Here is a 25,224-nt window from a genome sequence, read left to right on the forward strand (position 1 = left end):
AGGTTTCTGGCTGCAAAATTGCAGTCTTAGCCAACAGTTGGGTATACAGGACAACAGCCTGCATTTCAATGCCTAGCTCTGGGCAGCTGAAGCCTTTAGGGCACTTAATTACTTAATTATGATGTGTGTTTTGGTTTCAAATAACTTTATCTCTTTGGCAAGAGGCCAATATTAAATATGGCACAAATTCGCAATTCTCTTAGTTCCTGGATGATTTATGAAGAGTCAGCAGCACACTAAAACTTGCCCAAGTAGGCGAAAGAGAGAAAAGAAAAAAAAAGCAAGACCTCCCGATTGCCTCCCTCCTCCTCTTCATCGGACTCATCCGTCATCTCCTCCTCCTCCTCCTCCTCCTCCATCTCCTCATTATCCAATTTAAACAATGCTTGCCGCCTCCGGCGTTCCTCCGTTCTGCGGAGTTTCATGGCTTCCTGCAGTTTAGCCTTCAGCATGCGTAACTTTTCACCTGGGCAGCCAAGAAAGCATTAATATCAGAGGCACATTTTAAACACGCACACTCTCTCTCTCTCGCCTCAGGCAAACATTTTAATGAAGCCATACACAATTAACTTAAAAAGCAATGACAGTTTATTTGAAGGTTTCATGAAATGATATGCTGACTGAAAGAGTCAGGCCTTCTAAGATACGCTGAGTTTATATTGGCTGGTCACTCAGTGCTTATTACGTCTTGCCAGAGATGCCCAGTTTCTGTATTCTCAGAGTGGCTTTATTCTCCAGACTTGGGCAAAAAATGTTTTTGGCCCTGCACTAAACAAACCAATGTCCTTGTGGATGGTAAGGCCCCCATGATAGTTGGTACCATCTAGCAATTAAGAACTTGACTGTGACAGAGTACATGCATTCAGGCATAGTTGTGGTATTATACCTCCTTTTTGTATTCTGAGGAAGATGTGGCCTCTACCTCTTCACAAGCAGGAAAAAATACCACCCCTTCCTTATAAATGGAACTGCAGGTAAACACTACCTTTGGAATAAAATTTGTCAGGACCACCAGTGGCCAGAAAAAAATACTTTGAGCAGGGCTGAATTATTTGTATAGCACCATCAATATGAATCAGGAACTGGCCACGGCTTGTCCATAACACTGGCATGACTCAACAAGCCAGAGCAGGGTCTTTCTTCTTCCTATTCCTTGTGAAGACATGACACCAGGTTCCTTGCTCTAGGGCCATGGTAACAAGGCAGAGAAATGATGCTCATCAACTACTGACAAGCCTAGACTAATGCTCCAAGTGAATCAGAACCTGTTTAGTTTTGATACTTGCTTCTTTATTTGAAGCACACACAAATACCATTCTATTTTTATTCAGATGCCCGAAGAGTACAGGCAGATTAGGAAATCTCCACAACCACAATAAAAAACAACACAGCACTCAGCAGCTTACACAGAATCCTGAGAAAAACTCAGCTTATTTTAAATTTGTAGATCTCACTTCTTATATAGAAATCAGGGACGGTCAATTGACAGGCCAGAACTGGCCTCATGAGGCAATCGTATCTGGTCCCCAATGATGCGAAATTCTAATTAAGCCATAGCAAGACGTTTGCCAATGGTTTCATTCATAAGCGAATGACTGAGCATCCACTCCCATATCATCCTGCCTGTACTTGAAGGTCATCTCCTGAGGCTCACCTCAGAGTCCTTCTTTCATTTGGGGTGAGACTCCTCTCAACGAGAGAGGACTTTTTTGCCTATGGCACTCCAACTGTGGGATGTCATCCCCAAAGAAACCCATGTGACACTAGAAGATGTAGTGATGGCCACCAAATTGGATGGCTTTAAGAGGTGATTAGACAAATTCATGGAGGAGAAAGCTATCAATAGCTTCTAGTCCTGATGGTTATATGCCACCTCCAGTATCAGGGTCAGTATGCGTATGTATACTTCTTGCTAGGGAACTTAGGTGGGAAAGTGCTGTTGCACACATGTCCTGCTTGTGGGTTCCTGGTCAACAGCTGGTTGGCCACTGTGTGAACAGAATGCTGGACTAGATGGGCCCTTGGTCTGATCCAGCAGGGCTCTTATGTTCTTAACATTGCTGGCTTTTAGGTGCCAGGGTAAAATGTGGTTCACTCTGGCATTTTAAGCACCCCTTTGATGGCTTTTTAGCAAATAAGGCAGTATATAAATATTAATAGTAAATAATATTAAGTAAGTACTGTTGCTTTATTTTTATGTGCTGCTTGTCTGTTCACATTTTACTTAGTGTTATTTTACAAAAGTTAAAAATACAACATTAAAACCTCCTGGAATCTCTCCTGATGAAAGGTAATATATATTTCTTTTAAAATATTGAACTAAATGTTCAATGTGTAAGAAAAATTCTACTGACAAGCTATACGTTTAAAGCTTATCCAAACAATAAAGTAACGGATTGTGAGCCTACACACAGTAGCATCCCATAAGCCCCATCCCTCCCTTTCCCCTCTATAATCCCACTGTCACTCAGTGGTAGAGAGCAAATGCTTTGCAACCAAAAGGTCCCAGGATCAATCTCCAAATCTCCAGTTAGGACTGGATGAGACTATGTCCTGCCTGAAGCCTCAGAGAGCCACAGCCACTCAGCACAGACAATACTGAGCTGGTTGGACCAATAGCTGACTCAGTATAAGGCAGTTTCAGCAGCAGGACAGAGTATATGGCTTCTCATCCTTTGGGGCTAGTGCTGACACCTGATGCATATAAGTAATCAATCATTCAAAAGAAGCATTACTTCCTTTGTTTTTTATGATGCAGGCTTCTGTCACCATCGCCATAGTCTTAGCAGAAACATCCCCCTACCCCTTTTAAGATGGTGATTGCCATCAGCAGTTTGAATATTTGTATTGAAGGGCTTTTAAAATTAAATTAAGAAGCTTCTATCCAGATCAGGGGCACTTTTTAGTCTATCAAAAATATTTTCATTCATCTCTATTAGTTGATTGAACATTACAAGTGTCACAGTACTTGGAGTGCCAACACTATCCAGTAAACTTGCACCTCTGGTCCCCCAAGCACACCTGGCTTCATGTGGATTGCCTCTTCTGCAACCTCTGCAGCCAGCGTCACCGGAACCACATCTGCTTTCAGCTCCTCCTTGCCCTCATTGGTCATCTCCTTACGAATAATATTCATGTTCACCATTTGTTCCATCTTCGGTTTGGCTGTATGAATTGCATGCTTCACAAAACGTTCTTTCAAAGCTTCCAGCTCTGTTTTGGGTTGTTGTTGTTTTTTTAAAAAAGACAAAATTACTATAATCATTCATTTGCGGAGTATTTGAGATTTTCATTTTTAGAAAGGCAATTTTCAAAGTTGCCTAAATTTAGCCTAAATTGACTAAAATCGGTGAAGTTGGAAATCAGCTGCCTTCTTGTGAAGAATTTAACACTGTGCCAGCATCTGCTAGGGTTCCTTAAATTCCTGTTGGAAGGTGGAGAGAATTAAAGTTTCCTCTTGAAAGGAATAAAGTACAAGACCCCACAAATCTGGGATAAGAACTCAAATTAAATTAAACAATGACTGTGCTTGCTCAAAGGCACCTCTCATTTAAGAAGTGCCACTCTGCCTGAGTGTCCCTCAAATGGTACCCTGTCATGAACAGAGGAGCAGGCTTATACTTGCCTCTGGAGATGAGGAACTGTCTCCAGGCAACCATAACAGGAAGCATTTGTACAATGGAAGAGTGCTGCTTTCTTTTTCCCCCCTTCAGCCCTGCCATGTGCAACAATGACTAACATAGGTACATGTGGGCAGGTAGGCTTATAAAAAAGTATCCTTGCCCTAAAAGTATACTACAGTAAATTAACATGGGTCAGATTTACATAAATCACGCTAGAGGAATATGCTATGTGAGCCTAGCAACCTGATTTAATTGAACCATGGCATCATTCTAGACATATTACATAGAAACAAGTACCACTGATTTCAATACAGTAGGGATCTCCAACTTTTTTGGGCCTATGAGCACATTTAGATTTTTGATAAAGTACCTTGGACATTGGGGAGTGGGGGGCATGAGTCATAGAATGGCTGTCATGTAGGCAATAACAAAATATTCTACAACAAAACACCCATTTCATAGAAACTGGTGAGGCTAGAAGACAAACACACTCCTTTGAACTCAGATTTCTGCTCCAAAACACCTATTTCACAAAAAGGCAAGCCAAATTCCCCAAATCACAACTAAATAAATTCTTCTAAGATTCCCCCAAACGTATTTTCCCCTCAATAGGAAGATCTCCACCAAATCATTTTCCCTAAACCCACAAAACCACACTGTCTAACCCCCCCTGCAAATATACACACAGCCATCCACAGACAACCATGTACCCTACTCATCCATCTCACAAATACACAAAAATACCCCCTTCCTTCTCCCCAAATTGCTCCCTAGATGCTCCCCACTGCCTTCTTCCCGTTGCCTTTCATAGAATCATAGAATAGTAGGGCTGGAAGGGGCCTACAACGCCATCGAGTCCAACCCCCCTTTTTCCTTTTCCTCTATCCCCGACCACCACCTAGTTGCCTTTCCTACCACTATCTCCCTCCCACCCAGCTTTGGGTACACAGGCTGGCTGTAAAGCAGAAGAGCTCCAGCCTGCAGCTGCCCAACCTCTTCCTTTTCTCTGAAGAATGTTCTGGACCTGCATGGGATCCAGAAGCATTCTGAGCAATGGAAAAGAAGAGGGTTGGGCAGCTGGAGAAATTCTGCTTTCCAGCTGCCCAAGGTAAAAAAAAAAACACATAAAAAAAAATAAAAATAGGAGGGACAAAGGGCCTTGCCAGGCACCAAATTGGGTGTCCAAGAGTGCTGTAGTGGCTGCAGGCACCACTTCGCCGATCCCAGCAATACAGAAATCAGGTCAACAAACTGAAACATTTTAGGTGAAGATACAATGAGAGAAAGTATGTCCTGCCTGCCAAACAATTCAAAATCCCCTAGTAAATTAATGCTGTGTACTGGGTGGTGGGTGTTTTGTCTAGAGGACATCGCACACCTTGCCAACACTTTGCTGCCCCATTTGAAGTGATCTAAGTAGCAACAAGCTAATAAGGATCAAGACTTAGCAAGATGCTAGAAGCAGGCACTGCACCTCTGTTAGATTCAGGCTCATCAAGATTAATGAACGAATCATCTCTGGAACACAGTCTAGGCTTGATTGTCAGGTCCACTCCCAGCTCCCGAAGCCGATCCAGCTTGGACTTTCTTGTTCTTTCACCAGGAGCTAGCGATACTGCCGCCCATGGCTGAACAGGTCTTTTGGGTCCTAGGCTTGATTCTGATGATTGCTCATCACTTTGTTCAAGTACATTTCCTTCCACTTTATTCTCCAGTGATTCCATGGATTCAGCAGCAATTTGATTAGGCGTTTCTTGCTTTCCAGAAGCCAACTCCTCCCGAAGGCACTCAGTTTTGGAATAACCGTTCTGTCCACTTTGCTCCTGACAATCTTCTGTCAAATGTTCCATTTCCCCAGCAGAAGATCTGTCTGTGTTAGGAAATGAAGGGCTCACAAGGGCTGAAGGTTGCAGATCAAGTCCTGCTCTCGATTCCCTTGTTGCCGATTGGTCAAGTTGTTCTTTCCCACTCTCAATGCAGCCAACCCCTGGGTTCTTTGGAGCAGCATTTCCTTTGTCAAGAATGGGCTGATATTTAGTTGATCTGTCAAGAAAAACACAGTCAATTCACCACCACCCTCCTCTTCCCTTAACATGGTCACTTGAAAATGTGAGGAAATCCAGCTTAAGCAGCTTTCCCCAACCTGGTGCCTTCCACACATGTTGGACTGCAACTCCCATCATTCCCAACCAGCTTGGATAATGGCCAACTGGCTGGGAAAGATGGGAATTGCAGTCCATCACATTTAGAGGGCATCAGGTTGGGGAAAGGTGAGCTAAAGGAACACAGAACAGTTTCATTAGCCTATTGCTCTTGAGAAGACAGCAAGGAAATGGACAATTTTCAGTTATCACAGATACCTGCTAGTGGCCAGACACAGTAATGTGCACAATGCCTCCTCATTTGGGGCAGGAGGGGGAATTCATACAGTATCTCCTACTGACTTCCATTTTATTTTAGCCAGTTCAATTGTATCTCACTGAACCCTCCCCCCCCAAGTTTTGGGATCCTCAGGAAGGGAAACAACATCCCTTCCACCAGAGACCAGTACAAGCAGAGGGAAAGGAGGGGTTCCTATGAACTGTTTGCCTTGCCCCATGCTGAGAGGAGACAGAAAGAGCCACCACCACTGCCCTTCCTCCAACTAGCAGGCTGTCATAGTACTTTGCTTTCTGGAAAGTAGCTAGGCCAGTCAGAACAGGGCAGCACGCACAGGATCCACTTTCCCTCCTCCTCAATACAGGGCAAAACAAGCAGTAAGAAACACACAGAGACATCTGTACCATGAAAAGTATCAAGAAGTGAGAAGAAGAACGTACATTAAAGCAGGATTGACTTACTTTAGCAAAGTCATAGCACTCCCCTGGAAAGCAGGCCGTGGTTTGCGTTTGAAGAATTCATGGATGCTTTTGGCTTCTGGTAAGTGATATGGGAGAGGCATGGTGGCTTCTATCAGAGAAGAAACAAGGAGGATAGTCCAGGAGGTCACATACGGCACAATGAAGGAATGTTTTATTGTTATGGCCTTGGTTCAAATGATTTAATGTTTAATGATAGAACACCAGAATTTTTAAACGAATATATAAAGCTACCTTATAAATGAGTCAGGCCATTGGTCTATCTAGCACAGTATAGAACACAGTAGATGGACCACTGATCTACCTAGCAGACTGCCTACTCTGACTGGCAATTTATCTCCAAGGTTTCAAGCAGTTCTGTAGTCAGAGTTCCTTTTAAAAAAAAAGTCAACAGGAGATGCCAGAGTTTGAGAACATGGGACCTTCTACATGTAAAGCACATACTCTACACTGAGCTGCAATCCCTCCCCCAGTCAAGCCACAGTTATCCCAGAACTGCAACTGAAGGATCTTTGTGACACGATGGTCCCTGTTGTTTCAAAACTGTTTGCAGCATCTCCAGAAAATGTTATAAAAATCAACACATCTTCAAAGCAGGAATGTAAGTTGCCTAAGCTTACTACAAGGGCCACATTCATACCAAAGGACTTCACAGTTTCAGGCTCTGGCCAAAAGTTACTTTTGAAGTTAGAAATTATAAAGAGACCATGTCTTAATTCACACAGAAGCCTCTTAATGGGCTTCCAGATATCTGTAGCAGGTAGGGCTTCCTATACGTGCTGCATACGCTTACAGTGCAACCTTCTCTCAGAACCACTGTCTCCTCTCTCTATCTCCCTCTGGCAACAGCTAGTTTCTTCTTGGACTTGAAGCCAGGTACTACCAGAGGAAAGGTGAGAGGGGTAGTGGCACTGAGAGAAAGGTCTGGAGGGATGCTCTCTGCAAGTGACTGTAGTAACTGTCAGAACCAAGAGTTGCTATAGTCATCCAGATGACTCTCAACTTGTGGCAGCTCATTAACAGGGACCCTAGAAGTGTCTTTAAAGTGGGTGGGGGGAGGGCTCAAGGTAGTCAGGATGTGATGAATGCTGCCTAATTTTCAGGTGCATTTTTACATCTGCTTATTTAATGGACAAATAATAAAGTTATAAGCTATCATATTCAATTTTGCTGAAGTGAGTTTATCACTGTCATACGTAAACTTAAATAAAAACTGAGAAATCTAAGAACTAATAAATGATCAGAGTATATAACTTCAGCCAGCCTCCACTACAACAGCAGCCTTTTTTGCCCGATTTTGAGGGGCCCATCCCTCTCTGTACCCCTGCTTCTGGGGTCCATGCTCATTAACAGGCTCCTGGACAAACCATGACCATGATGTATGCTACCATTTTACAGAATCTTGCAAAGACTTTTAAGTCTTACCTCTAACAAGTCGCTGGCTCTCACTATGCAGCTGCTTCATAGCTTCTTTACTTAACCTGGCTGCCTTCCGCTCCTAGAAAGAAGGAAGGAAAGAAGGAAGGAAGGAAAGAAAGAAAGAACCTTGAAATTGTAAGCCATTTTTAAAAGTAGTAAGCTAGCATGTTGCTTAAATATAATTAAAATAAGGCATGCTGAGGATGGCAGAAATGTGCAAATGCCTAGGAATTAAAAAAAAGTAATAGAATGAAAGCTAAAAACAAGTAGGTTATGAGAAAATATTCACCTTTCTAGGTTCCTTTAACAACAGTTCCTCATTTTCATCCATCTCATGTTTGTAATCTTCACTCTCAGAAAACAGCTGTTTGTACCAACATGGAAGGAAGAGAGTCAGTAAAACTTCATATCACATGAGAGATTGCTGTCCCGATAATTGCTTATGGAATTACCATACACAATCTTCGTTTCCTTGAGCTAAAAAAAATCTAGTTTGTGCCATGTGCTGTAAATCACAGCTGACTGTTCAGCACATTGGACTACCATCCTTTGACGGTATCCCACTGCAGTATATCTGGAAGCTTCCTACAACCCTCCCTTCAACATACTGATCTCCTCACATCTCCTTGACAACTGTCTTAAAGCTTTAGTAGGCACAGAATGCAGTGGCCCACCTCTGTGCAACCCATTCCTGTAAAGAGCACATCCACGCAAGCCCAATTCATGGTGCTGGTTTCAACCTATAAAGACCATAGCAGCTGGGGCTCTCCGTACTTCAGAGACATCCTTCCCCACTTTGAATGAACAAAACGTTTAATATCAGCCAAGAACATGTTCTTGGCCATTCCACTTGCATTTCATATTTGGAATGTCTAGGTTGAGCAGATGTGGAAAAATTGTAATATCTAAAAGTTACTATGGTACAATCTACATTTGTAATCAATGGAATCAATGGAAATCATGCTGGCTGGGGGATGCTGGGAGTTGCAGGACTTTTTCTGTCTAAACATGCATAGGATTGTGCCCTTAAAGACCCAGTTCATATGTCAGAGCCAATTGGGAGGGGGGGCGCGGAAGCAGGCAAGTACACTGCCTCCTGCTCACTTGCCACTTCCACTTTCATGATGTCCGAACCCAGAAACTCTGGGTTGTTTACTGGTTAAATAACACAGAGTTAACCCAACAGCAAATCGTGGGTGATTGCTGGGTTAACTCTTGGTTTTTTAATCTCTAGACAACTCCAGAGTTCCTGGTTTAGACATGACAAAAACAACCCAGGAACAGGGCATTCCTGGGTTAACTGAAATCAGGAGCAGGCAGGAACTAGCATGCTCACATAGAATCATAGAATAGTAGGGTTGGAAGGGGCCTACAAGGCCATCGAGTCCAGCCCCCTGTTCAATGCAGGAATCCAAGTCAGAATGCAGGAATCCAAGTCAGAATGCAGGAATCCAAGTCAGTCACTAACAGACCCACCCTCACAACCCCATAGTTTGTTAACCATGGGTTCTTTGATCATCCAAACTGGGTCAAAAAGTTATTCACTCAGCTGGAGTGTGTCCCATCCATTTATTTGATGCTTCTCCCAAAATGTATGCATGCTACCTGCAATTAACGTTAGCGCACTGAGCAAGGAATAGAATATTTTTGTGGAAGAATAGGCTGGATTTTGCAGAGAAAACACTACCATGTTGTAGTCTCAACTGTGCATTTTCAAAAATACATACTATATTCTGGAAAGCAATTTTACACTGCCTTTGTATATCCTGCTTTCGTATATTCAACATTTGTCTACTTAATACACACACAAAGACTGCAGCTTAAACTGTTGCAAATTAAAAATGACAAAAGATTACCAGTCCTAATTAAAAGATGCTTACATGGACACAAACCTTAACAGGCAGAGGGGCTATATGACTGAGTAGTTCTCAGATGTTATTCCTACTGAAAGGGTTGTCTGCCAAAGAGTTCCTTTTGACCCCCTTCTTAGGACTAAAGTACATATTAATTTAAGCACATAGTTCAGTGGTTGGATGCCTTTTTTAAACTATAAATAGCAGCCACTGGAGGAGTGGTGGGGTTCAATCAGGCCAATGGAAGCTTCCCTCCCATGCCAAATAGCAGCTTTGGGGAGGTAATTTTGTTGGGACTGAGAAATGGGTTAAACTCCTAAGCAGCTGCTATTGTGTTTACTGTGTTGCATATCACATCACACATAGTTTGGCCCTTATTTTAATTTCCATATTAATAATATGGAGGATTTGCCAGGCCATCCATATTCACGGCATCTACAACTGACTACAGGAGCTGTTTTGCTGCATGGTATGGATATGGCCTCATCTCCAGTATATAAATTGGAATGAGACGGCTTTTGAGGGATTTCCTCCATCACTAATGGAAAATTGTACCTCAAATGAGTTACAGAGCTGTCTACACTTTCCAGGTAAGAATATAGTGACTTTTATTTAAAAGTTGTATATGTTTAGCAAAGCTTCCAATGCTGTTTACAACAAGATAACATACAAAAATAAAATGTAATAAATATCAGCATGTTGTTGTTTACAACTACAACAACGCTGAGATACATTAAAAAGCTTGGAAGAATGAAAACATATTTGCTTGGCTCTGAAATGTAAATGATGTTGGCATCAGGCAAGGCCTCTGTGGGGAGAGAATTCCACAACTGAGAAGGCGCTCTCTCTGGTCACCCCACTAACTGGCAGTAAGTTCAGAATAAACAGGAGAAAATACTTTGTATAATTTGCTTGGAAGGTTTAGCATGACTTACCTTCTGTTTTCTCATTTTCTCTTTCGCTGCAGCTTTTATTAACTCGAGCGACTCTTCATCTTGAAAAGGGGGATCTTCCTCCTCCAAGCCATTCTCAAAAAGGTCTTTATCAGCCAGCAGACACCCGCTGTCATTGAAAGAAAATCCCTCACCATCCTCCTGGCCCCAAAAAAGTAGAATACAAGAACCTGAGTTCACCAAACTCAGTACACCACCTAGCATTAGACCAGACGTTCTTAATATTGTATGTACATGCATACATACACACACACACTACATGAAAGCCCACTCCTTTAAATGTGTTCTGCTGCCTATAATACCTTTTGCTCTTGTGTCTTCTCTTTCATCACCTGTCTAATGGCCTTCATTTTCTTCTCTTTCTTTGTCTTCTTTTTCCTTGGGCTTCCTTTTTCTTTTCCACCAATTTGCTTTACACAATAGATTTTGTGGCTTTTGTATTTTTTTCCAGATTTCCCAGAGTTCTCCAACTCAAGCCCAGGAGAAAGATTCTCTGCATCACTGTCATCATGGTCCAGCAGAGTCTGGAAGGCGAGGTTGGATTTCTTTTCCTTGGCAACAAATTTATCTTCATTTTCCTTCACACTTTCCCCATATGCAGCCTCCAAATTCTGAGGGAGAAGGTCTTCACCTTCACTGTCACTGTCTGGGAGTACCTTCTTACATTTGATTCTCTTACTCACATACATCTCTTCATCTGAAGACGCTAAAAATATATAATGGACATTCTTATGGCATGCATCCTTTTTTCTAAAAACATACACCATGTATTCTAAAAGCAACTAATAAACTCAATGCTTATCCTTTTTCCTTATGTCAAGCAATGCAAATTCCATTACATACATCTTTTAGGATAACCAGTACTGAGCTCAGTATCATTTAACTGAAATTTATTGGACAATTTAGCTCATTTAGGCATAATGCTCTCTTTCTCTGGCTACAATCCACAAACTATTGGAGCTCAGAGGAATCCAAGGCCCAAATGTATCCATGCATTCTTTTATTGCTAAACCAGCTTCAGCCCAGTAATCCTCAAACCAATTGAGGCTTTCAAAACTTTGTGTAGGGGCTGTTGGTGAGATGCTGGATGTATTTGCAGGGGCTGCTTAAGAAAAACAGATTCACCAGCAAAACTGGTTAATCATGTGCATGTTGTTGGGTAAACAAACTGGATTGCAGCCATTTTCTACCAAAGGATTCTCAAACAAACTATCAGATTTATTGTAAAGAGAAAGCCAAATTTACTGATGTATGCAAGATTTCTTTGAAGTAATGAATGATCTCTAAAATGCCCTTTTGTTTATGAATCAAGGAAATTTAATAGTAAGTTACAGACCTCCATCATCAACAGATGCAACTCCTTTGCTTATCTGTGCTGGGGAGTTTATTTCACAGCTGCCCTGTCCGCTGTCTGAATCACTGTCAAAGGTTTCCTGAGGTTCCAGATCCCGGATATCCAAGGGAAGCTACAATCCAAGAACATTTATTTATAAGTATGACCAGAGAGATGAACACCTGTAAATAGTTTACTACTGGGGCTTTAGAATGGAGGCAAAGCCTAGCATTATTCATTTCCCAACTACAAGGACAATAACAGCATTCCCTTCAGAATAGAATTCTGCAGGGTTCCATTCAATACCCAATACTGTTTCAAGTCCACATGAATCTGTATGGTGAAATCATCCAGAGACTTAATTTGGTGCTATCACTGTGCCAACAACATCTTTATTTCTCATTTAAAATCAGATCCAGAAACTGCTGCTTCAGTTATGTACCAGTGTATAGAAGCTGTGGTTCTGTAGATGAGCACAAACAGAAAGACTTGATCTAAAGACAGAGGTGATGCTGGTTGGTAGCCCCAGCTCTCCAGAAGTTTATGACTACTTGGCAACTGATGGTTTACTAACAAAAGGAGAAACATCTAGTTTTGCTTCACTGCATGTGTATGTGTGTGTGTGAGTCTAGCCTCTTCAAATGCCTCCCACTCGGTTGAGAATTATCCTCCTTACCATCATATCTTAAAGAAGGGGTTGGCAACATGCCAGTGTTCCCACGAGGCACTTTATACTGCCCTCCATATACCTCCGCTGTCTCTTCATCTCTTTATCGACATGCTTTTCCCTACCTCTATTAAAGTCAATGGAGTGATATCACTTTAGTAGAAGTGGGGAAAAGGGTGCCTTGCCAAAAATGGCTTGGGGGACACCTCCTGACATGGGCACTTGGGGCAATAAGGGTGTGGGCTTCCCCCTCCCACCAACTGTTTTGTGGCAGGGCACCCTTTTCCACCCCCTTCATGGATCACTGCCTTGTTGTGGCGAAGGGGCTTGCGTAACTCAGTGAAGCTATAAGCTATGCCGTGCAGGGCCACCCAAGATGGACAGGTCATGGCAGAGGGTTCTGACAAAATGTGGTCCACTGGAGAAGGAAATGGCAACCCACTCCAGTATTCTTGCCAAGAAAACCCCATGGAATGTATCACAAGGCTAAAAGAGATGACGCCGGAAGATGAGCCCCTCAGGTCGGAAGGTGTCCAATATACTACTGGGGAAGAGTAGAGGGTATTTCCAAGTAGCGCCAGAAAGAGTGAAGCGGCTGGGCCAAAGCCGAAAGGACACTCAGCTGTGGATGTGTCTGGTGGTGAAAAGAAAGTCCGATGCTGTAAAGAACAATATTGTTTAGGAACCTGGAATGTAAGAGCAATGAATCAAGATAAGCTGGAGGTGGTCAAACATGAGATGGCAAGATTGAACATTGACATCTTGGGAATCAGTGAACTAAAATGGACAGGCATGGGCGAATTTAATTCAGGTGACCATCATATCTACTACTGTGGGCAAGAATCCCTTAGAAGAAATGGAATAGCACTCATAGTCAACAAAAGGGTGGGAAAAGCAGTACTGGGGTACAATCTCAGAAACGACAGAATTATCTCAGTACGAATCCAAGGCAAACCATTCAACATCACAGTAATTCAAGTCTATGGCCCAAGCACTGATGCAGAAGAAGTTGATCGGTTCTATGAAGGCCTACAACGCCTTCTAGAACTAACACCATCAAAAGATGTCCTCTTCATCACAGGGGATTGGAATGCTAAAGTAGGAAGTCAAGAAATCACCGGGATAACAGGCAAGCATGGCCTTGGTGTACAAAATGAAGCAGGACAAAGGCTAATAGAGTTTTGCCAAGAGAACACACTGATCATAGCAAACACTCTTTTCCAACAACACAAGAGGCGACTGTACACATGGACATCACCAGATGGTCAATACTGAAATCAGATTGATTATGTTCTCTGCAGCCAAAGATGGAGAAGCTCCATACAGTCAGTAAAAACAAGACCTGGAGCTGACTGTGGCTCAGATCATGAGCTGCTTCTTGCAAAATTTCGGCTTAAATTGAAGAATGTAGAGAAAACCACTAAACCATTCAGGTATGACCTAAGTCATATCCCTTATGAATATACAGTGGAGGTGAGGAATAGATTTCAGGGATTAGACCTGATAGACAGAGTGCCTGAGGAACTATGGACGGAGGTCCGCAACATTGTTCAGGAGGCAGCAACTCAATCCATCCCAAAGAAAAAGATATGCAAGAAAGCAAAGTGGCTGTCTGATGAGGCTTTACAAGTAGCTGAGGAAAGAAGGGAAGCGAAAAGCAAGGGAGAAAGGGGAAGATATATCCAACTGAATGCAGAGTTCCAGAGAATAGCAAGGAGAGACAAGAAGGCCTTCTTAAATGAACAATGCAAAGAAATCGAGGAAAACAACAGAATCGGAAAGACTAGAGATCTCTTCAAGAAAATCGGAGATCTCAAGGGAACGTTTTGTGCAAAGACGGGCATGATAAAGGACAAAGAAAGCAGGGACCTAACAGAAGCAGATGAGATTAAGAGGAGGTGGAAAGAATACACAGAAGAACTATACAGGAAAGATCTGAATGTCCCTGATAGCCATGATAGTGCGGTCACTGAACTTGAGCCGGACATCCTAGAGAGTAAAGTCAAGTGGGCCTTAGGAAGCATTACTAACAACAAAGCTAGTGGAGATGACAGTCTTCCAGCTAATCCTAAAAGATGATGCTGTTAAAGTGCTGCACTCAATATGCCAACACATTTGGAACACTCAACAGTGGCCACTAGCCTGGATAAGGTCAGTTTACATTCCAATTCTAAAGAAGGGCAATGCCAAAGAGTGTTCAAACTACCGCACAATTGCGCTCATTTCATATGCCAGCAAGGTTATGCTCAAAATCCTACAAGCTAGGATTCAGCAGCATGCGAACCAAGAACTACTGGAAGTACAAGCTGGGTTTCAAAGAGGCAGAGGAACTAGAGATCAAATCGCCAACATTCGCTGGATCAGGGAGAAAACAAGAGAATTCCAGAAAAACATCTATTTCTGATTCAATAACTATGCTAAAGCCTTTGATTGTGTGGATCACAACAAACTGTGGCAAATTCTGAAAGAGATGGGAGTACCAGACCACCTTACCTGTCTCTTGAGAAACTTGTACGAGGGACAAGAAGCAACAGTAAGAACCAGACATGGAACAGCCGATTGGTTCAAAATTGGGGAAGGAGTACGACAAGGCTGTATACTGTCGCCCTGCTTATTTAATTTATATGCAGAGTACATCATGAGAAACACCAGGTTGGATGAATCGCAGGTCGGAATTAAGATTGCCGGGAGAATTATCAACAACCTCAGATACGCAGACGATACCACCCTAATGGCAGAAAGCGAAGACGATCTAAACAGCCTCTTGTAGAGGGTGAAAGTGGAGAGTGCAAAAGCTGGTTTGAAACTCAACATTAAAAAAACGAAGATCATGGCATCTGGCCCCTTCACTTCCTGGCATATAGAAGGGGAAGAAATGGAAGCTGTGACAGATTATACTTTCTTGGGCTCCAAGATCACTGCAGACGGTGACTGTAGCCATGAAATTAAAAGACGCTTGCTCCTTGGGAGGAAAGCTATGGCACACCTAGACAGCATAGTAAGAAGCAGAGACATCACCTTGCCGACAAAGGTCCGCATAATCAAAGCTATGGTTTTCCCAGTAGTAACGTATGGCTGTGAGAGCTGGACTATAAGGAAGGCTGAGCGCCGAAGAATCGATGCTTTCCAACTGTGGTGCTGGAGAAGACTCTTACGAGTCCCCTGGACTGCAAGGAGGTCAAATCAGTCCAACCTATAGGAAATCAACCCTGAGTGCTCATTGGAAGGACAGATACTGAAGCTGAAGCTCAAAAATTTTGGCCACCTAATGCGAAGAGAAAACTTTCTGGAAAAGACCCTGATGCTGGGAAAAATTGAAGGCAAAAGGAGAAGGGGACGGCAGAGGATGAGATGGCTAGACAGCATCACCAATGCAATGAATATGAACTTGAGCATACTCCAGGAGAGAGCGGAGGACAGGAAGGCCTGGTGTGCTATGGTCCATGGGGTCACGAAGAGTCGGACACGACTGAACGACTGAACAACAACAACCCTTTTCCACACGTCTATTAAAGTCAATGGAGCAATATTGCTCCACTGACTTTAATAGAGGTGGGGACAAAAGTTCCCTGCCAAAAAGAGGAGGCAAGAAAAGTGAGAATCTAAGAAGGGGGGGGCAGGAAAGGTAAGAATCCAAAGGTGTGTGTGTGTGTAATAAAGGTATGAATCTGGGACAAGATTCAAGAAAGGGACAAGAAAGATGAGAATGCAGAGAAAGGAATGTAAGAAAAATGCCCCCCCCCAAGGTTGCCTAACCCTGCCTTAAAATACAGCCATCTCATACATACCTACACAGAAGCACACACCAACAATCCCAAATTAATTGGGAGACTACCCAAACACTCTGAACATACAGAAGCGAAACTTGAACCTTACTTAGGTAACCATTAACCTATTTCTTTCAAAAAATTCAGAAAATTTGCCTGTGTGCTGAAAGAGCACCCGCCTGCCCCACATTGTGTCTTCATCTTTGGCAACCCTACATACATGATCTAATTGTGACAACCCTTACAACACCCCTGTACAGCAGGTCAGTATTATCATCTCCATCTTTCAGAGGGGAGGAGCCACTGAAGCTGAAAGAAAGTGCAGCTTGCATAAGGCCAGCTAGTGAGTTCATGATAGAAGCAAGGTTCAGCCCCTGGACTACCTGATCCTATATGCATCTTCGATCATAATTTCGATCTTCAAAATTAATCCCCACAGTATTCAGCAGGGCACACTCCCAGGTGAATGGTGCACAGGCTTGCAGCCTCAGCCTCTTAATTAAAAGGGGGGATATAAAAAGGACACTAAGGGCACAATCCTAGGGGGATAGACGTCCGCCTCCAAACTTGGAGGCAACTACTATCCAATGCAGGACAGGAGAAGCAAGGAGGGGATCTTCCCCTCCGCACTTCAGCCACCCTGCATTTATGGCTAGACAGCTGATTTCAGCTGTCTAGCTGCAGGAAGGCGGAGCGGGGCAAGCAGCTGCTGGATGACACATTGGATGTGTCGTACCAGCATTTCTGCCTTCCCCGCCCCGGAACGCCCCATTTTCGCCGCTTCATGCTCCTCTTCCGAGCGCAGGGCCGTTCCGAGCTGCCCGCAAGGTAGCGCAGGTGGGGGGAAGGTCGGTTTTCCGGGAACCAACCTTGGAGCATGGGCTCCGAGGTCAGTTCCCAGAAACCCACATATCCTATGGCCGTCTAGCTGCTGACTAGCGGCCATAGGATTGCTCCCTTACAGCATCTTAGCAAATACTATCCCAATATACAACATTCCCCAAATGGCATAAAATCCTGTAATAAGGTGGAAGGATCCAAAGGGCTGTACTCCTACAGGAGAGAAAAGCCATTTGCTTTAAAAATGTGTTTATTAAGTTTTAGGAATAACCCATATACCGAGCTGTATTGGCCCCAGGAGCATAGCCAAGTCATTTGTGGTGTTAGAGGGGGCCTAGAGATCCATAATGCTTGCTTAAGTTCATTATTGGTTCAATTCCCATGCTAGTAAGCCTCTGAGCATGTGCAGATGAGTCAAAAGGCCAATAACGGCCTTCTTGATGCATTCCTTGCTAAAGAGAGTCTTTATCTCTGATGTGCCTGGGAAGCAAAGTCTGTTTACAGGTGGCTGTGCCTGAGAACCAAACAATTCTAGCCTATGCTGAGAATGAACGCTAGGGGCACGTGCTGCTGTTATTCTGCTTATTGCTAACATGTATTATATAAAACCCATTTGACCCTACGGCTCGGGCTTCAGAGAAGCTGTCTGATCCAACCATTGGGTACGCCTGTGTGCTGTAAGTTACTCAATAAAGTACTCCTTGTATAAGCAAACCTTTGAGTCTGATATATCACTGTCTTGGCACTTCTAACCTAAGAGTTCAATGCCCACGGCCAGGGAGATACACAAGCTTCAGGTAAATTTAAGACATAAAATCAAACTAGGACTGGGAAGACCCAGATCCAAATCCCTACTTAGCCATGAAGCTCACGGCATGACCATAAGACAAAATTCAAGGACAGAGACTGCTCTGACTCATCTATTGACCAAAGGAACAAGAGCCATCAGTTGCTATTCAACCAGGATCACTAGCAAGGGAAGATCAGCCTGGCCCCAAGTGCATTTAAATGCAGTCTTAAATTTAAACGCAGGCTTAAATTTAAGTGCAGACTTAAATTTAAATCTGCTTAGAGCTCATCACCTTTGTTCTGGCCTTGAAAACTGATCTCCCAACTCTTCCTTTTTCCCTCCACTCCACTTTCCTTGTATGCCTTGTAGTTTTTCTTTGTAAACCTGATGGCAGGGCCAGTCTCTCTTTTTATGTGAGCTGCCTTGGGAGACAATAATTGTCTGAAAAGTGGGATAAAAAGACAGCAAATAAATAAGACAATCAGTGATGTGGGGCAGAAAATCTTCCAGTGCTTTATTTTTTAACGGAAAATGTTCTGTTTCATAAGTTCACTAGCAACAATGAATGGATGCCAATTGCAAATACAATATTAGGGAAGCTTGGCAGCATCTAGCTGTAACTAATGTTTTTCAGGCAATTATCCCTGGCAAATATTTGAGAGAATTCATATATATTATATATTGGTGCTGGTTATATATTATAACCAGCACCAAGAACTGCATCAGCTGCCTCTCCGAGGTCGCAAAATCGACCTCAGAGAAAGGGAAAGGAGGCGTTCCAGTGGGCAGAGATGGGAGGAGACCAGAGAGGCCAGGATACAATTTATCTGAAGCTTCCTCCAGCCTCCTTCCCTCCCCCTCCGAAGAGCCCTCGTTAGCCTGGCTGAAAAGCCCATCTAGCGAAAATAAGGGAGATCAGAGGATCTAGCAGGGCATAGAAAACTTGGAAGCCTGAGTTTGGGGGTTTCTGAGCAGCAAGGGTGCAGTCCAGTGCACTGCGCTCTTAGTGTGCTTTAATTTCCCCCCTCAGGTATTTCAGCTCAAATACTTGTGGAAAGGTTCCTCTTCTGCAAGCACCGAGTCATTACTGACCCCTAGAGGGATGCCATTTTTCCTCGGCGTTTTCCTGGCAGACTATAGCAGGGTGGTTTGCCATTGCCTTTCTCAGTCCTAACTACCTTTCCCCCAGCAAGCTGGGTACTCATTTTACAGACCTCGGAAGAATGGAGGGCTGAGTCGACCTGAGCTGGCTACCTGAAAACCAGCTTCCGCTGGGATCGAACTCAGGTCGTGGGGAGAGTTTTGGTTGCAATACTGCAAAAAAGTAACACGAGGTCCTGTTTTAGCTTTGTTGTACTCACTGAACATACTAAATTAGACCACTCTCTAGTGATTTTCCAATGCAAACTGAAATTTTACCAATTCAAAATTTTCCAGAAAATCCACATCACTGAAGACAATCACTATCCCTAGCCCAGCCGTCCCCAACCTGATGCCCTCCACATATGTTGGACTGCAACTCCCATCACTCCCAGCCAGTTGCAGTCCAAAAGAGCTGGAGGGCACCAGGCTGGGGAAGGCTGCCCTGACCTATCTCATAAATCGGTTGTGAGGATAAACTGGATCCGGGAGTGGAGGGAAAGAGAACCATGGACGCCACTTTCAGCTGTTTGGAGGAAAGGCGGGATAAAAACGTAACAAAAACAAAGCTGATTTCTAAAATGACACCCCCACCCAGCAGTCTGAAATAACACTCCATTTTACCACTGCATCCCTCGAAGGTTTAGACTACGCCTACGCCAGCCTTCCCCAACGTGGGGCCCTCCAGATGTGTTGGAGTACAACTTCCATCATTCCCAGTTGGGGCTGATGGGAGTTGCAGAGGGCCCCAGGTTGGAGAAGGCCTAAGAGACGCCAAAGGAACGCCGAGCGAGGCTCTTCTTGCAGGTAGGGGAAGGGACAGAGGCGCTGCGCATGCTGGGATATCTGAGCGGAGCCGCAATGCACCCCGGGAGCCGTAGTTCCGGTCCTCTGAGGAGATTGCCGCGGGACCACCGCCAACAACATCAACCGACGCAGCGTCTCCCCCGCGGCCGCTCACAGCCAGCTGATGCCAGCCACACGCGCGGCTCACCTCTGCCGTTGTCGCCCCTCCTGCCGCCATGGCGCCGGACACCGACGACCGAGAAAGCGGGCGATACGCGCCGCTCAAGCGCCGAAGCCGCCCTCGAGAGGCTAAATTCGAGTCTTCGCGCTCTCGCTCGGCGTTTGGCCCCGCCCCTCAGGCCCTAGCCAGTCCCAGCTTGCTCCGACCGTAAGGGCCCGCCCCCACTCTTCGTTCCTATTGGTCACTTTACTTGCTCGACCGTTCTCCAGACCAGTTGGGAAATCGAGAGACCTCTACAGCACCGCCCTCATGAATCAAGCCCCATCCTTCCTTGGATTCGTAGGACCATAGAGATAAAAAGAATGTCTACCACATCGTGTGGGGAAGGAGCTTCCTGGTTCTTTTTGACGTCATTTTGTTCTCTTTCTAGGGGCGGAAGTGAGAGCTGCACATGAAAATTACTATTTCTCTCTTTCCAAGATTAGCCCCATGTTGGAGGTCGGACTCTGTCTGTGCGACTGAAAGAGGATGGCTTATGAAAGCCTTGCAATTTATTGCTAATACTTTAAGCGGGGGGTGGGGGTGTCACTGAGAAAACAGCATAGCTGAGGCTGAGAAAACAGCATAGAGTCGCAGCATACGACAGCCCTGCAATATAGTCCGGTGTTAATATTGCGAGTTAGCCTAAGGCTGGTTTAGATTTCCAACCAAAAATCCTCTGTGTGCAACATTCCCCAGTTTGCAGCGAAAGTCAGGCTACTTCATCTGCTCCTTTCAGCCAAATATCAGAGTTCCCAATTTCACCGTGAGGCCTGTTGTGCTCCTCTGATTTGCAAGGAGACAGGTGGCTTTAAAAAATTATTATTTATTAATTACATTTCTATACTTAACAGTCATTAAAATACATTATACACAGTGTAAAACTATTTACATAAAAACATATAAACAGACAACACATGCACAGACAACACGTATCTAAAACAATTTTAAACAATTGACCATAAGACAAATCCAGGACCTGTGGATTCTATCCAGGACAGAAAATCTAGCACATTTTCCACACAAAATAAGGCCTGTTTGAAAGAAAAAGAATTCCTGTTTCCTAGTGGTAACTATGCTTAACATCGTGAATTTCTTTACTGATTTCTATGGGAAGCGGTCACTTCCCAGGAGACAAAACATGGAATATTGTGGCTGGATTTGTAATTTAAGTTTCCCAAAATGCATCGGAAGTAGGCTTGCCCAAAGGCATTGTGGGAAATTTAAATGGCCACATCTTTGAGACGGCCTCTTTAAACAAAAAAAACAGTGGCACAGGGCAAGTACTACGAATGCATTCTGCTGAGGTCCTGGCAGCTACTTAAGGTTGCCTGGTACTGATGCTAGTCCTGGGCTGGCTATCTGATGGTAAGGGAGAAAAAAGAGTAGATAGGGAGAAAAATATAGTAGATAAGTGATATATACATCCATCCCAATCCTAAAAACGTTTCCTCAGAAGATTTTTAGAAGTTCATTCAGACATACCGTCAGGTAAGCATGCTTTCTCTCCTTTTCCTTCCTTTGTACTTCCTCGTTTGTTTGTTTTTTCTTACACTGTTCTTCCTCACGGTTCCAGGCAGCTTAAACTCCCAGGCCACCACCTTGCGAGTGTGTCTTTCTTTCAATTTCTCTGCTCCCCAGCCCCTTTTCCCACCCACACCCCACCCAGTGTTCAGCTTTGTTTAGGGTGTGCGTGCATTTTGCAATACTTCTTATGGGTAGTTTTGAAGAATTCAGAAATAATAGTTTATATCTTTTTCTTGAGAGCTGTTTACAGTTTTTGCCAAAACACAGCCCCAATTTTAATGGCAATTTAAAGTTTGTTTTATAAGCCTGGTTTGTAGATAATGCTAGTTAATCCATGATATTTTGCACCAGGCAGGGTTTGTCTGGCAGACAATTGAACAAACTGTGGTTTGTTTTCTCAATTCCCAGCTTGTTTGTTTCCCTCTTCCATTGCCCACCCCCTCCCTGTATCCCAAATGCCTTCATGGTACTATAAAGTGACTGGCACACAGAGTGGCTGGGTTGTTTTTTTTACTGCTGTTGCCTGCCGCCACTGTAGCCTGGCAAAACAACACATGAACAATCCATGGTGTTCATTTGTAATGACAACCCTTGTTTTAAACAACTCAAGAGTTCCCAACCCAACAACAAACCATGGGTTCTCTTTCTGTTCATGAGTAACAAACCACGGTTTATTAGCACAGCTGCATTCACACATCATGACCCACAATTCACCAACCCATACCACTTGCTGCTATAATGGTGGCAAATTGTGGATTAATTTACCCACAAATTACTGGGGTCATGTGCCACCGTCATTTTGAATACGTTGCTCTATGATATCTGAACCTGGACACTATCTGTTAATTGTGGGTTAAACAACCACACTTAACCTACAATTAGTTGTTAGGATAACTATGGGTTGTTTAACCTATGATTAACCCATAGTGTCCAAGTTTGGTGGTCACATTTGATCAGGCCAATTGGAGGTTACATATCCAAAATGGTGGATGTATGCACCGGGCACATGTCACAGCAAATTGTGAGTTAATTAACCCAAGTTTTGTGGCTGTTATGTCTCAATGGGGCTGTTATGTGCTCACCAGGACATTGTATTGTAAGTATTATTATTATTATTATTATTAAATATTAAATATTTGGGTAAGACCCAAAGTAAAGAACGATATGCCAGTTCTTTGTTAAAGTAAGCATCTGATAGGTACATGCCTGCTAATACATGCTTTTAATAAGAATAAAAAGTGAGCTATTATATTTATATTGCAGTTTGTGAACTATCCCTCTTCCTATTCTGCAAGCTGCAAAATCGAATCCAGCTATATACCATCGTTTTCACAGCTGGAAAACTGCCAGCTTCCTACCCCAAGAAACCATTATACGCCATCCACAGGTCAAGAGCCTACCCAAGAAATCAAAGCAAATTTAACCCCTGAAAAAGAGGGAGACAGTCTCCCACTCAAATATCAGATGTAGGGGATGAAATCCACTGAATCCTTTCTCACAAGTCAGTAAAACTGATTGCGTGTTTCTGTAGGGAGTCAGATTTGGGAGCAGGCATGAAGAATGGGAAGAGGATATTTGAAGGGGAAATTAGTGTCACTAAGCTCCTATTAAAGGGTTGTTGTTGTTGTTATTATTTACATTTATTAGACACCTTTCTCTAAAAAAGACTCAAGGTGACCTTACAGCAATGGGTGTTTTTTGGTGCAATGGGTGGAGTTTCTGTGGGATGAGAGAAGCAGTCAGCCTCCTTATACCCGTACCACCATGGTCCAAGGAGGGAATGGATTGTTTTTATATAGCCATTCTCTTTAATCCTTCTACAATAACATGTGCACTGAAGCTTCAACTGTGACCAAATCCTGCAAGCAGCACAACACATAGCCAAAGCGCAAACTGTCAAGAGGCTACTTGAATGACTGACAAGCCAGAGCCTGTTTGCTGCTGCAGATATCAGTCATCTATGTGTGTGTTCTTTAGTTATAATTTATAGCCACTTGTGCCAAGTCAGAACATGGTTGTGAAACTGCTAAATTGGTGTCTGAATTTGTGGGATGTGGGGATGTGCCTCAGCAGTACGCCTTTATTTATCTGAGTTTGTTTTGCTGCTAACAGCCTGACTTCCATCTGCAAAGGGTACGGGGATCTGGCAAAGGGCATAACCTAGACCATTTACATCCTTTGCTTAGCCATCATCCTGTGTTCCATGTGGATTCTGCACTTCCACACGGGGCATTTGTGTTTTTCAGTTAATCAACACACATGTCCCTTGCACCCAAGACTAGGGCCAGCTCCAGATTTGCGGGGTCTCTCAGCAAACTGCCCTCTGGTATGTCAGTAGGCCTACCTGGCAGACACAGCAGCACTTTGAACAGTGCCAGGAAGTGAGCCACCATTTAAATTTCTCACAGCTTTTCCCGCATAGTGTTGCTCTGGGGCATTGTGGGAAAATATAATGGCAGATCCCAAACCCCTACTGTGGGCTGTCATTTTGAATTCCCATACTGCCCTGGAGCAACACTATGTCAGGGGCATTGCAGGAAATTAAAATGGTGGCTTATCAGGCCCAGCCACCCAGCAGTGACTGAAGGGCAAAAGGCAGGTGTCTACCCTAGGCCCTGATGGGGCACTGGCACCCTGGTAGCTTCCCAAGGATGCCATGTCATGATGCCAAGCCTGCCCAAATCTCCTAAGCAACATGGTACCTAGGACTGCCTACCAGCCAGTTTTTCACTGGTTTAACCAGAAAAAAAATTCTGTCAGATTACTGTACAGATCTGAAAAGCCAGTAAAATTTAGATTCTGGGTGGCTGGGCCTCTTTTACAGAGGACACTCCTCTGATTGAAGGCATCCTCTACATATATTTTGAGAAAGATACATTTTCTTTGGAGAAAAAGTTTTGCGGTTGCCTGCAGGTGCTACATTGGGCGCTTCAAACCTTGGATAGCTTCTTTAGAGTTATGACTGAAACCAGAGCAGAATCACTGCCCCACTGACATCGGAGCCACCAGCCTCCACTGCACCTGGTCACAGTCTTCCACACTATGGTGAGATGGGCTGTATTTCTATTTACATCTTAATTATTTCTAAATTTTCATCTATACATATGAACTGGCACATGCAGGTTTATGCCCTCTTTTGTCCTCTTTTTTGGCGACACATTTCCTCTTTTTTGGCTGTCCATAAATGACCACCCTAGGAGCCTCAAAGATTTCAAAACTAACTTCACCTAATGATGGGTCAAGATGGGCCTGAACACCCCCTGCCCCGGTCTAACAGTGTGGGCAGGTTGGTGTCTTGATTTACGGGATCTTGATCAATTTAGATCCCAATCAAACTAGATTTGTGGATGCTGAAGTGAGACAAATCACAAATGGATCAGTTTAACAATGTATTAAGTACACAAATATGACATATGGAGGCAGAAAGAATGTACAAATAAAGCTCACG

The 25,224-nt window shown here is 43.7% G+C and overlaps 1 protein-coding gene across 5 annotated transcripts in view; it reads right to left on the reverse strand.

The window, feature by feature from the left end:
- Positions 1-21,884, reverse strand: part of CLSPN (claspin) — a 44,369-nt gene extending 22,485 nt beyond the window's left edge. The window contains exons 1-10 of one of the 5 annotated variants that reach the window (XM_084815974.1): positions 21,735-21,884; positions 12,043-12,172; positions 11,009-11,412; positions 10,689-10,847; positions 8,190-8,264; positions 7,907-7,979; positions 6,464-6,572; positions 5,098-5,666; positions 3,022-3,213; positions 288-466 (exon numbers count right to left, since the gene is read on the reverse strand). In XM_084815974.1, the coding sequence (XP_084672100.1) occupies positions 288-466; positions 3,022-3,213; positions 5,098-5,666; positions 6,464-6,572; positions 7,907-7,979; positions 8,190-8,264; positions 10,689-10,847; positions 11,009-11,395 (1,743 nt within the window). In that variant the 5' untranslated portion in view covers positions 11,396-11,412; positions 12,043-12,172; positions 21,735-21,884. Of the gene's footprint in view, positions 1-287; positions 467-3,021; positions 3,214-5,097; positions 5,667-6,463; positions 6,573-7,906; positions 7,980-8,189; positions 8,265-10,688; positions 10,848-11,008; positions 11,413-12,042; positions 12,173-16,856; positions 17,200-18,395; positions 20,179-20,237; positions 20,380-21,734 lie in introns of those variants that run through there. The other 4 variants (XM_084815971.1, XM_084815973.1, XM_084815972.1 and 1 more) reach the window with 4 other exon arrangements.
- Between the last annotated feature and the right edge of the window lie 3,340 nt (positions 21,885-25,224).

Source organism: Heloderma suspectum, chromosome 10, assembly GCF_057233095.1.
Source record: "Heloderma suspectum isolate Gila_16-S chromosome 10, 16-S_ref, whole genome shotgun sequence".
NCBI classification, from domain to species: Eukaryota; Metazoa; Chordata; class Lepidosauria; order Squamata; family Helodermatidae; genus Heloderma; species Heloderma suspectum.